This window comes from Diadema antillarum, unplaced genomic scaffold, assembly GCF_040938485.1.
Source record: "Diadema antillarum isolate AM-2024a unplaced genomic scaffold, OU_Dant_1.0 scf00000116, whole genome shotgun sequence".
Taxonomy (NCBI): Eukaryota; Metazoa; Echinodermata; class Echinoidea; order Diadematoida; family Diadematidae; genus Diadema; species Diadema antillarum.
The window spans coordinates 1,397,692-1,412,239 of NW_027271005.1; the positions used below are offsets into that span (position 1 = coordinate 1,397,692).

The 14,548-nt window shown below is 37.1% G+C and overlaps 1 protein-coding gene across 1 annotated transcript in view; it reads left to right on the forward strand.

Moving 5' to 3' along the window:
- The window catches only part of LOC139719923 (uncharacterized), a 105,582-nt gene that overhangs the window by 59,662 nt on the left and 31,372 nt on the right, over window positions 1-14,548 (forward strand). Inside the window, exon 8 of the mRNA XM_071631308.1 lies at window positions 5,028-5,176. Within this exon, the coding sequence (XP_071487409.1) occupies window positions 5,028-5,176 (149 nt within the window). The remainder of the gene's footprint in view (window positions 1-5,027; window positions 5,177-14,548) is intronic.

Below are 14,548 nucleotides of genomic sequence, written 5' to 3' on the forward strand. Positions count from 1 at the left end.
GTACAGATTAAACTGCACTGTCTTGGGGATACTATTTCTGGGGCTCATGCATTGAAATAGTGAATGACTGCATGCTCGTTTTGTTTGTTTTTTGCTTCTTTTTCTCCTTTTTTTTTCTCCTTTTTTTATTGTGGTGATTTTGATTGTATAGCATTTTGCATGTAGGCCTTACTGAACATTACACTAACTGCTGGTAGTCATCAATCTACTCAGATTTACAATTTTCATTCTTTGTGATGTTGTCCCCCTAAAAGTATGCAGATTTCATAGTCTCACTTGGCATAGATTTGTATTCATGACAGGAGCATGAGTCCAACAGTAACAAACTAACAACCCACCAAAATGCTACTTAAGTTCTAACTGTATCGAGAAAGAATTTGCTGGACATAACCTGCATAATTTACAGTATGGTTACATACGAGGTAATCAAATGATGGAGTTTACAGGAAACTCTTGTGCAATGATGTTCTCCTTCTGGTATCTGAATTTTACTGCATGTCCTATTTTGCAAAATATTAGGATTGAACTAGCTGAATTCATTAAATCTGGGGGAAAAATTATAATTTACCCCCCTCCCCCCCCCCCCCAAAAAAAAAACAAATTAACAATTTCAGAAAAAATGATGTCGATTTAAGGACAGCAAAACTGTAGGGATAAAGAGGCTTCTGATGATTCTGCAAATACTACAATGGCATATGACCAAAACATGACCCAACTGAAAGAGAAATATTTGCTTGACTTAAAAAAGATGAATATCAATCATCAAAATATATAGAAATATGGTTTCTTGCAGTGGATTGGTTGAATTAGTCATATCTTTAATCAATATAATGTCAACTTTGAAGGTGCCCTAGTAATTTCATAGCTTTGTAGAATTAAGTAAAGAGTAATTGCCGAGAAATATTTATCAACTTTGTTCTGTTCTGGTTTAGTTTTTGGGTGTTTTTTGTTTCGCTGTCAGTGTTCCTTTTTTTTTTTCTTCGTTGCCAGACTAAGACAGAGTGATATCAGAATTTTATGATTTTGTGCACACTTTTATTTCAGCATTTAATATTCCTGTTCAAACTCTGCATACTGGTTGTGTTCAGAGGTAATTGTGAGGATGTGTGCTATTGTAAAGTAGGGCTTTTTGCCTTGGACAATCAGACATCCCCAAAATCTTTGGGAGCCAAGGATGTTTCATTCTGCATTCAGCCACATTCTGCTGCTCATGTTGCGGGTAGATATCCTCCAGAAAAAAAAAAAGATGGCTGTGACAGATATGGAAGCGGAATGAGCCCCTCTCTTCTCGTGTGGTAGCTATATAGGAGACCGTGGTAGCCCCTGTGATGGCACAGATATGGATGAGTGGGGCAGACTATCAGAATTCATGGCCAATATCAAAAAGACTATCTGTGCAACACTGTTGGACCAGACAATCCCAAATGCCACAAAATTATTTGTTTGACTAGTATTTCAGTAGATCCTCTGTGAATGTTGAATACAAATGATTATTATGCATTCTGTCGGTGGCTGGCCTTGTGAAGTGCAAGTTGTATGCATCATGTTTGTGAGAACTGTTCAGAGATGTCCCTGAGAGACACTTTCTGCTTAAAAGTGCAAGTGAAAATTGGCATGCATACAGGCAATCCCCCTCCAAATCAAACACCCCTTTCAGGTAATTGTGAATGTGAGTGATGACACCAGTCCTGTACGGATCCATGAAAAGTCTGATTACACAAACGTGATGTCACAAACACAAATATACCCACATGATGTACACAAACGAGAACTAATGTCATCAACAATATTTTTGTGAGAATACAATGCATCTGTCACAGAGTGTGCATATCAAGTGCGATCAGAGGTCATATGACTTAACTGCACACATGGATGAGACATGTGTTTCCTCTTTTGAATTATGTATACATGTACATGTGCTTATGATTTCCATTACCCATACCTCAACATACCTGGTAAGATTGTGAGTATGTGCTCTGAAGATGTTGATACTTTGAAGATTACATCATATGAGAATGGATGCTCCTAATAAAAGAATGTATAAACACACTATCAGAGGTATTAAATGAGAACATGATCAATTTTTTTTTTTTTTTTGTAAATGCCTTTCTTTGATCTAGATAGCTTAAGCATTATTATGTACGTAGGATTGATAGGCATATGTACACAATGCCTCCTTGATGTATGTAATAGGAGCTGTTGGAGTGGATAATCATGATGATGTACTCATGGTCATCGTCTATCATTGATGTGAAACAGGAAATACTTCTAACCGAACGGTCATGTAGAAAGTGATGCAGGCATGAGGAAGAATCAGTGGAATTTTCAACTGAGAGGTAGCTTGAATGATATTGTAAAAGATATGGAATTGAAAGTATACAAGTGCAGGGGTGTCGAGAAACTGAAACAAGAGCCAGGTCCTCAAGAGTTTTGTTGTGATGTGCTGTTTGGAGGCCATGCACAGTATCATCGATGAAGCTTGTCCCATGCCAGAATCCTGTTGTGCAAAAGGGTACCTCCCATCTGCAATAATGGCCTGCAATTCATTGATTATGATATGAAAATTGCTCACTTGAAGCAAATATGAATGCTGTAAAAGTTGCTAGGAAGCTGTCATTAAAAACAGACAAACAGGGAAACAACAAAAACAAACCACAGTCTCATACAAATATATACCAAGAGCCTGAAGTAGTACTGATGTTGTGTCGTAAAGATATTACATTTGTTCAGAAGCAGGCATAGTATCAGGAGAAAAGAGGATGCAGTAGTTCTAATAATGTCCTTCAACTTGCTCTCCCCTCCCCCCCCCCCAAAAAAAAAAAAGAAAGAAGAAGAGAGTGACTGTAATATTTGATTGATAATGAATGATTATCTTTTTCAGCATCCTCTTCTTTTTTTCTTCACTTTTCTTCTCATTGTGTGTATCGTTTTGTCATTATCGTTCTTTCTTGGAGAGGTAAATTTTATATTCTAATAAAAATAGTGTTCAGTCACTCACTGTGCTCTGCTTGACAGGTAGACAGAAGGGGGGAAATGGTTTTGGAATGGCATCGCCAGTCTAAAATCATGGAAATTTAGAAGGTCTACCATGCTGTCAGTGGGATAACATTTTTAGGAGCAAAAAGACAAAACAAAACAAAAATGTCATATTCACATTTCCACGAAATAACATCATTGTTGACGTTAAATAACGTAGAAACATTCTTTGGATTACGTCAATAGCTATTATCTTGAAACACTCAAATCAGTATTTTTGACATTCAGAATCAAGTTAGGAGGTATATGAATGAAGCCAACTGAGATGCAAGGTCTTGTCCTCCTAGGGACACCATGGTATGTCTATATATCGCAGTTGCCCCTGCCTTACTCTAGAAGCGAACATATACGATTGAAGTTGTATCTTGAATCATTTTCAGAGTATTTGATATTTTACTTCCTGATGTTATCTATACATACGTTCAGTCCCATACTATTGGTAAACTCCTTATCAATAGATACATGATAGGCCTATACATGAGTAGGTAGTCAACTGAATAATGTTGTTTTGCATACTTGGTCTTCTTTTGAGGAAGTTCGTTTCAGGAGTTCTTTTCAAAGCTCATCCTACCCATTCAGATTTAGAATGTAGCCACTAATTTAATATTCAGGATGGTTCTTCAACCAGAATCTTGTATGCACCAGACCATGCTACCACAGAGATAGAATAGAGCTCATCTTTCAGTGCGATGACACGTGAGATTCATCATTGATGTTGTGTAGAATCAATGCCAGCAGTTCACAGTCATGGGAATTTTGTTCTATAGAATCAGAATACACAGGGTAGCATAACTTGTGCTAGATTTGGGAGGGGGGGGGGGAGGGGTCTCCAGTGGAGCTCTTGTACATGTTCATACAGAAACAGTGCGTGAATAAATGAGTATAATTCATCCATGCACCCTGTATACCAATGTTTGCATATAGGCCTATGTATGTACAAATGTATGTGTGTGTGCGTGTGTCTGTCTGTCTGTCTATAGCAAATATGCAGACATATTATGCTCATACGGTATCATATCATATCAAATATTCCTGTTGTACCAAGCCCACCTGAGGCAGATGACATAATGTACATCAGTTACAATTGTGTTGTTTGATTTGTAAAGATTTACAGTTATCTATTCTTTGAAAGAAGGGTTTTGAATGAGTAGAAATCTGTGTGATCCTCAGACGCTAAGTGTTGGATTTCATGGATATATGACTCTCCAGTTTTTAGGAAAAATCTGATTACGTGACTGTGTGAAACAGTCAGTTTATGATCACAGCACTTTTTCATTTGCAGGATACACTCCGTGCTTTGAACGATGGACGATATGTCCCACTTCATTTCCAAACTCCATACCACAGAAATTGTAAAAAGCTGGTCACCAGATAGAGTCAGTTTTGAGAAAACAGCCTTTGAAAGTTGGTTACAGTCAGGCATTGGGGGAGTTTAGGCATCCAAACACAATGGGGCAATTCAAATCACCATATCAATATGTATCACAAACTGCCAAATCATTATATTCTGTATTTGGCTTATTTCTCAAGGTTTTTCAGTAAGAGGTCACAGATAGAGATGCCAAGTCTCTGATTCTATCTGAGGCTCCCTTAAATATTATTACCTGGTACACATTTCTTCACTTTCCAACAAGAGAATATTAAGAGTTTCTCTTCATTTTTGTCAATTTAAATGCATATAAAACACAAATGGTATGTATGCTACTGAGTGGATTTGGCACTATATAAATCGTGTGTTATCATTTATATTATTATAATTTTATCAATTATTATCATTATCATTATTATTATTATTTTTTCTATTATTGTTATCATTATCATCATCATTGTTATTACTATAGATTATACTGTGTCTGATTGTTTTCAGAATCCCCCTGATTTTGATGTCTGTAAAGTTGACAGCCACAGACGGTTCTCATATCATATGTTATTTTTCAGCAGCTGCTATAATCTTTGTATTTTGACCTTTTTTTGTATCTCTGCATGACAAGGACAAAGAGGAGAAGATCTTCAACCAGTTCCACTACACGGCATGGCCCGATCACGGAGTGCCCACATCGGTGGGACCCATTTTGGAGATGATCAAGTTAGTCAGGGAGTACCAGCCTGAGGAGGAACCACCGATTGTCGTACACTGCAGGTTAGTCAGCATGCGGGGCCCCATTTTATAACAGGATATAATCGATTGTAAATTTCCTTACCACACAGGCTGCCATAGACTTACCATAGAAATCAACTATATAATCAATTATAACTCTTCATAGAATAGGGCCCAGGTCAGATACAAACTATTTTGACGGTCACACAAGTTCTGTGGCTCCACACCGGCTATCAATAAATTCATGTATAAGTACAGTTTTAAGACGATATTCATATACAGCTGTATACAATTATTTATCTATTTGTTTATTTTGTTAGTTACTGTTTGTTTTTTCATTTATTTATCATTTTATTAATTGTCTGTTTTGTTCATCTACTTCACTTTTGTGTTTGTTTCTTTGTTTGGTTTTTTTTAGGGATCTGTCATTGTCATGTTAAAGTGATTGTTATAAATTCAGTCATTTTTATTTCTATTTTTTTTTTGGGGGGGGGGAGGGGGAGAGGGGGGGGGAGGTAAGAAGGGTAATAGGCAGGTCAATGTGTACTGTCTTTAGGTTCTGAAATAGGAAACATGAAAGCCATGGTGCGACACTGTGCATCTGAATCTGATTTACATTCCACGGTATTAGAATACTTTGAAAAACAGTGTATTACTCACGACCAAGCCAATATTATTGATATGAGTGATTTATAACACCTTTCAGGGACATGTTACTGAAAAAGTTGTTACTGATTGTACTTTTGATTGCCATTTTAGGAAGAGCATCATAGCACACTATCAAAGAAAACAGGTACATTGTAATATGTGATAGAAATAATCGTCCATCCAGGCCAAGCAAAACATTTTAATATGTAGGGTATTTGGGCAGTTGACAGGAACGACTATTTCTTCTTCCTCAAGTGTCCAATTAACAAATCACCCAGAAATATTGGACCCAAATTCCAATGTCTGGCTGTAAGTACTGATGTATTTTGATAGCAAGACAATGACTTCCATTATGATATTGAAAGTTGATAAAAAAACCCCCCAAAAGCACATGTTACCGCTTCAGCAGAGCTCTAGCAGTGAGTCAAGCTAGAGGGATTATGTGATGAGATGGGATGCTAGGGGAGAGAATGGGAGTTGTTTGGGGTTGTAAACTTGTCACTTCTTTGTTATATTTTTGTTTCTCTTCTTTCTTTATTTCTTTATTTTTATTATTATTGTTACTTTTTTTTTTAGGGAGAGAAAGCAGAGTACGCTTCAATAGCGTCTGCAGTTTCCTCCCATAGGAAGCGTGGCGTGAAACCCAAATCTGGGATGAGTTAAATTTAGATGGATGGCTGAGATGTGTGTTTCCCATCCCCCCAGTGTGGTGGCACAGTGTGTCGCCGTGGCGATGGCCCCCATCTACTCGTGTTGATCTTCCGCTTTTCCAAGTACCCAGCTCTCTTGCGAGAGAGGTCCCCCGAAGCTCTTTTTGTGGCATATTATTATTTTTTTTTTTGGGGGGGGGAACTCATGTTGGCTTTTGGTCTATATCTGTATTAAAACTTGCGCTTACACCGAAGTGTTGTAAGCTTTCATTGTGGTACACGAACGATGCCACACTGTCGGTAAAAGATGAGAGATTCTTACTAGTGATATGAAGTTATCCCCAAGGCCCTTAATCCTAGATTCATATGTCATAATCTCTTCTTTAATATACAAACCAAAATATTGAAAATGCTAGCCGATGATTCCTGCGAATATTCAGTGCACAAAAAATTGCCATTCTGCCCAAATCTGCCCAAATTTGCCCAATGTCCAGTCTAGTCAGAAGAATCTCATATAGTACTCAGTGTTTTTTTTTTTTTATCTTACGTTTTTTTTTACTTTTGCTTATTTCATTATATGCATATCTTTCTACAAGTTTAAGCAGAATGTATGCCTCCATTTCTTTTTGTAATTGTTAGATTTTCGGGTGAAAATTGGAATATCATTATGCTGATTGGAAACATTATGCTGCACATTACTTGAATATGAGACCATTCTGAAGCAAATAATTTTCACACAACAATAGATATATAATGTACTCTTAAATGAAGCCCACAAGGATTAGAACAATCATCCCCCAGCATTTCCACTGATCCCCACTGATCAGTTACTAGCCATCCCCTTTAAATCATAGTATGCCTCTTAGATGATAAAGGTGTACGCATTGTCATTTGAAACCATGCACTTCTTTATGACACTAGACATATTCATAGAATATAATTGTTTATAGTTACCCTGTGAACCTGTTATTCAGACTTTTATTTCTTTCACATTCCATGTACCGTCAGCCTGTCATGTACAGTGTATGCGCCAATGTTTCCCTCTTTTTTTTTCTTTTTTTTTTTCTTTTTTTTTTTTCAGTGAATGTAACAAACCATGTTATTGTGGGAATAGACAACCCATTCCTACTGTGCAGCAGAAGCATCTCAATTGAATATTATTGGCCGGCTAAAAACTATGCCTGCTTTGGTCATTTCACGGGTAGATGGCTGTTGGCTATCAGCAAGAAGTAATCCTGTGTTCCCCCGATCAGATTCCACGACTGCCTGCTGGGGAGTGATGCTGAACTTTGGAAATTCTGCAATATTGAGAGGAATGCACAGTAGACACATTGTACTCTGGAAATAATCCAAGAATACAAACGTACTAATGTACAGTAAAATCTCTTGAGGCACAAGCTAGTGCAGCCATGAATGTGTACTTTACAGCATACAAGGTGTATGTGCAAACACACCTGGTATGCCTTTGGTGCACACACACACACACACACACACACACATGCACACACATACATACATACATTCATACACACAAACACATCATAATTCAGTTTAAAGGGTGTGTACAGTTCTGGTCGAGGTGAGGATTTAGCTTTTAACGTTTTGCGAGATATTCAGAAACCACTCTATGAGATGTCAAAGAGCATGCAATTCTAAGGGGTATCAAAAGTTTATTTGATGAAAATCGGTTTTGAAATGGCTGAGATATCCCAAAACAAGGTGAAACAAAGAGATCCTAATAAAAGGCGTGGCCTGTCGCCTTTTAATATTATCACTTTTTTTGGATATCTCAGCCATTTGAAAACCAATTTTCATCAAATAAACATTGAATCCTTCTTAAAATTACATGCTCTTTCATATTTCACAAGAGGTTTCTCATTATCTCACTTAGGAATGTTCAAAACATGAATCCCCACCTCAATCAGTACTGTACAGTCCATCTAATTCACTACAGGCATTGCAAAGGGCCAACATGTTTGTGTGGTTAAGAATATAAGGAAGTGGTTGTAAAATTGCGTCGGAATACTAGTATTTGATTCTGTAACGAATGCCAACTGGTGAGCTACTGGAGTACTGTGCAAATATACATGTACATTATACCAATCAGGCACAGATGTGTATAGTACTATTCCCCTCTCTGCATAATTCTTTAAATTACCGTAAAATTACAAGTTTTCACTGTATGAAAATTTTGCAGTACCAGAAAATAACATGAAAATAAAGGCATGCAGATTTTTAGCTTGTTATGATATACCAAGTGTCTTGATTTCACAGAATTATAAACACATGAAATTCATCTCACCCAGCCCAGAGCAATAAATTACTCATGAATGCAAAAATATCCACTTTTACAGTAATTACTATAAAAGCAGAAATTTTTGCATTGTGGAAATGTTCACATATTTCACGCAACTAGAAGCTAACACAAAAATCAGAGCATGCGAATAGTTTTACATGCCATACATTCCAGCACTGTAAAGCAAGATATTTTCGTGGCATAAAAATCTCGCAAATTTTGCAGTATGAAATTTTTGCAAATTGCCACTTGCATTCAGTGCATATAGTATAGACAGGAACTTCCATGTGCATTTTAATTTTGCAATTATTGGTTCTTGCAAAATTTGTGAAATTAAAATGCACATGAAAATTGCTTGTTTTACAGGAATTAAAATGCCCTTATTTTGTGGACTATTTGTTAAACACATGAAATTCATCTTACCCAACCAAGTGTGAGAAAAATTTACTGACATGAAAATATCCACTCTTACAGTACACTGTCCACTCACATCAAGGGGATTTTCCCCGCATTTATCAGATCTGTATATCATATAGAGATCCTGTTTTCGTAGACAAGGAGATAAATTTACTGCACATGGTTGTAAGGAAGCACATCACACTTGGCAATCTTTCCTGGTTTTGACTCTGAGAAGCAAAATTACACTACAAACATAACGTAACTCTCCATTTAAAGTGCATGTTATATCACTATGTGGATGTGAATACCCGGCCATTTTGAGATATCTTTTTGTTGCGATGGAGTGAGCATACATATTTTTCATAAGCTAGTGGAAGAGGCCTTACTTGTAACACTTTTCAGTCAATCATAATATGGTATGTGTTGAGCAAAAATGGGCACACTGGGCCCTTCAAAACAGTTTGTACAACACTACATGATTATTTTGTGGGTGTGTGTGTATGCCAATTGGCACTCGATTGAAACACACATTCTCTGTAATCCATGTCTTCTCTCCAGGCAACCTGACAACACCTTGTTTTAAGAGCAATTGAAGAAATAATGATGAAAATAGAGCAAGAGTAATGACAGTTAATAATGATGATGTGGAAAAAGAATGAGAAAAGAATTATGATAATGATGATAATGATTAAAGTGATGATGATAACAATGATAAGGATTATGAATGATGATAAAAATAGTAATGGCAATCATGAGGATCATAAGAATACCCTGTGATCAAAAGACTATTAAAGAAGTAGAGCAATGAAAAATAACAGTTGAATGGTACTGAATTAAAATTTGTGCTGTTGTAGGGGTGACTTTACCGCATGTTCTGTTTTACAAGCTTGTTGTGTGAGCTGAGGTGGAATTCACCCACGCTGTTCTCACACGAAATACTATTTCCAGATTGAATCATGTGGAAATTCAGAAGGCAGGTCTCAAAAGAGTTGCGACATATTTTTAAACACTCGCTGAGAATCCTAGAATAGAGGAAATGCAATAAGCATCCATTAGTATCGCCAAACCAGCAGCCTCGTAGGGAGTTTTGAGCTTGATGCAGTTTTTGTATATTTGTTTACCATCTTTAAAGTACAGTGTAAATATGTCATTTATGTTGTAGGATGGCAGATAACCACCATTTTTTTTTTCGTACCAGGAGAAAATGTTTTACTGTATATTTAAAATAGTGATAATATTAAAGATGATACTGTTGATTATGAAAAATAATCATCATCATTGTTTTCATCATCATTATTACTATTATCATTGTCATAATTTTTTGTAATCTTTATTTTCAATCATTTCTGTAACCATGTTTCCAAATTTTTCTCATTACAGAGCTTTGTCACAATGACACTTGTCAGTCACTGTATGTGCAATCAAGGGTTTGTTGTTTTTTTTTTGTCTTTTTTATGTTCTTTCAATTTTCACTGGATGCACTTAGGACTTTTTTTTTGTGGTAATATGAGTTTTCAAATCTTTTTATCTTTTGATGCAGAGACAGGAGTGATTCAAAGTCTAATTTTACAACACATTTGCTCATGATCTACTCAGAAATCTATGGCCAGAACTTTAGAGAAAAAGAAGACTGAATATTGGAATGCTGCCTACAATAGCCAAGACAAAAAAAAACATTAAGTAAGGGAAAAGAATCATATCTTTTGCTCTATGCTGAAGAATTTTGATATTATACAATACTCTGAAGACAGAGAGAGAAAAAAAAAATGCACATAATACACACACACACCCATAGTGATCTTTAATCAAGACTGTTTTTCAGGGGAAGTGCTTTCATGATTGACTGATAACGAGGTGGAGTTTCTGTGCAACCGTTAATCAGGTTTATGTCCCTTGTTATTTCATTACCTGGAGTGATCCTGAGTGTAAGCTTGTATGACCACAAGGGATTGTAAACCACCATTCATGACCACAGGTGGATTTCCACGCTCCAGATACACCCCTCTCCAATTCCAAAAGGTGATATCATCAGCCATTAGAATTCTTGTTGATAGCTTGACACTGCCCCTAAACAGTGGCTTCTGTTTCCATTTTGTTTTTTTCTAACAGTGCAAAGATATCCGAGTACTGATTAGGTTTTGATAATTATCTCTAATTGTGAATAAATTATGTAGCAATTTATGGGATGTTTAAGTTACAAGTATGTTTTTGGTAACACCGACCTGTGCATTTAGCACTTCTGGAAAGATATCTTTCTAGTGGAGTGCTCTTTGGGTTTCTCATTGCTTTGACTGTTCTTTCATGTCGATATAACCTCATCCCCCCCCCCAAAAAAAGAACAAAAGAACAAACAAGAACAAAATGCAATACACACAACTAATATTCAAAATTGCCCTACATCAACGTAAATAAGCACCAAATTAATCAGTGTTTTAGTAGTAGCTACAAATGTATGATAAAAATAAGAATTTCATGAATTTCATGAATTTGAACAGTACACACACATACACGGCAAAAAAAAAAATGAATATATAAAAATGAACACGCACAAGCAAAACTTTTTAAAAACTTTGTTATTATGTAAGTCATGAAGATTAGTGCTCAAAACATAGCTGTCCTCTGAGGTGTTCTGTATTTCTTGATGTAGAACATGATCGTAAAGAACAACCTGTCATTACACTTTATGCTAAATCGAGACAAACTTCCCTAGAATCATTGAACCTTTTGTCCGAATCAGAGTTTAATAGTAAAAAAAAAAAAATGGGGGGGGGGGGGGTAAAGAAAGTAGAGGATGCAGAAGAGGCGCAGAGGAATTTGTTTGAAGAGATTTCTTGCGCCAGGTAATCTGTCTTTGTTTCCACAGCCCAATCCATCCCACCCCAATCGTGTTGACAAACTCCAATCTTGCACAGGGGCAATCTGTCCATTTAAATATATGCGTACATGTATGATCCACTGTAGTTTCATCTCTTGAGATAGCTGAATGATTTCCCCGAGCATTCATTATCTCAATGTGGTTCTTGTCTGTTGCCACGAGCGAGAGATTTCCTTTTGTCCCTTGGCATTTTCAAGTGCATCCAAATTGTTTCCACCTCTTCCTCCGCGAGCACGCTGCGCATTTCTCGCGTTATCAGAGCCGAGTATCGGAGGGAGAGACCCAGGTTCGATGGAGAAGGGTTCCGCAGCAGCAGTGCAATCCCAGATTTCCACAGCCGACCGGTTTGGCTTTGATTAGCTGATAATTGTACGTGACATTCTTTGGGAAATTCCCGATATCCTGCCGCGGATATTTTAACATTTTGGCGTGGAATGACCTTTAGGAGCCTCAGCTGCATTCCTAGCGAAATTGTTGCCAAATTTGGGACAAAAACAGAGCGTTTTGCACATCAGCCTTCTTGACTCGCTCTCAGAGGCACATGTTGCAATTACTCGAGCGAGATTTATTTCATCTATGTATGTGTGCAATCATTTAGTTTAAAAATGCTTTTGTAGCTCAAGGGGGCTCTTTCACAGTTTGTACACCATCATGCAATCTCAATGGTACTTGAGACCTGTGACACTTATTTTTGTTTTTCAGTAGCAAGACACACAAAGTGCTCTAACACCCTGATGGCAGTTGTGAAACGTAAACATGTATTAATCATTGTCAGACTTGTTGAGGCTTGGAGCAACAGAGTACTCTTCATTTTTGACTTTTTATTTCAAAACTAGCATGCAATGAAAGCATTGCTCAGGACACACATGGTGGGGAGAGGGGGAGGAATCTGTGATGAATCCTTTTTCCAGATTACCTTTTTCTAGTAAAGAAAAATGGAACAAAGCAAAGTGGAGAGAGAAAGATATAGGAAGAGGGTGTGGCTCATTGCATTTCCAGAACATCAAGCAATAGTAACTTATGCCAAGTTGGGAATGACGAACTGACTTTCAAGACATTGAGATGCTGTCAGCTGTAGCCAGATCCTTGTGTTTGCTTCATTATTCAGAATTTTGACCACTTTTGGTCGCTTCAGGGAATGACCTCATGAGATATATCGTGAATGAAGTTTTCAGCGGGATTCCAACCTACAGTACAGGGAATAAAGCATGAAGACCTCACGGGACCTTCAGCCGATTTGACCAGTCCTCAGCTGTGCCAGATATATTCAAATAAGCTTTACAAAAAGAAAAGTAAAGTGTAGGATATCTATAAGTATAATGATAATCTAGATATTGTAGAAATATGATTGTGTAATTGTTTGAGGACTTGAGAGAGATTGAGGGAGAGAAAACAAGGAAGCTCATTACAGACATTAAATTAACCCATTGAGGACGAGTCCCGAGTATACTGGGGCAAGTGTCTATGGGAAATGTGTGTTGTAGCAAAATCAGTCCATCCTCAACGGGTTAAACATTTCTGTGCCAAGGAGCCAAGTATATAATATGCTATAAAGGTTTATACACAATCCTATGAGCAGATAATACAACTGTAAAGCAATATTTTCACAGCATGAAATTTTCCCGAATTGGAGCCGATGGCCCTTTTTCGCGGCATGAAATTTATATGAGTTGCCTCTAACATGCAATGCGTATAGTGTAGACAAGAACTTTCATGTGCATTTTAATTACACGAATCTTGGCTCTCGCGAAATTCGCGAAATGAAAATGCACATGAACATTCCTCGTTTTACAGTAACGTGGCATGCAGAGAGTTAAACGCTACGCTTGAAGTCAGATCATTAGGCCCATGTGGGAAAATTTATATGAAGCAAAAGAACAGCTGCAAAGAGGTACAATGTAAAATGCAACTTCTTGTTTATTATATTACATTACAATTCATATCTCTGAAAAAGGGGGTGGGCTGAATGGTCTTTGCCCACGCGTCATAACGAAGAGTCCTCTTGTCTGGCCGGACCAATTAAGAACACAGCTGTCAAATCCTGAATTTTGGGGACATGCATGTGTGAAATTTTATCTGGATTCTTCAGTATTTTAGGTAATTGAGTGTTGATACAAGGTTGTGAAATAAAAACACTTTGTTGAGATATAAAAACACAGCATCTCAGACCTGTCAATCAAACTGTATACCGGTAAATGATTATTTTGATAACAACAGCCCACATTGTCTGGAGCTGACAACCACGTTGATAACAGCAGGCGCATGTTGGAAGCATATTGACTCTGTTCTGCAAAATGTGCAGATGTCCCTGCGCTCACACAGTGGGTTTCTGCAGAATCTGAGCAAATCCATGATGTCTGTTTTGGATGTGATTTTCATAAAATTATGAACCTTGTTGAAAAGTGTTGAAAACAGTTAGAGCCTTAATTTTGTGTATTCCTCATTTTCTGAAATTCAAATTTCAGATACCCTGGAATTATATTGCAATTGGCGATCAACATTTACTGCGACAATTGCATTGGAAAGTTAATTTCCCTCAACCAACT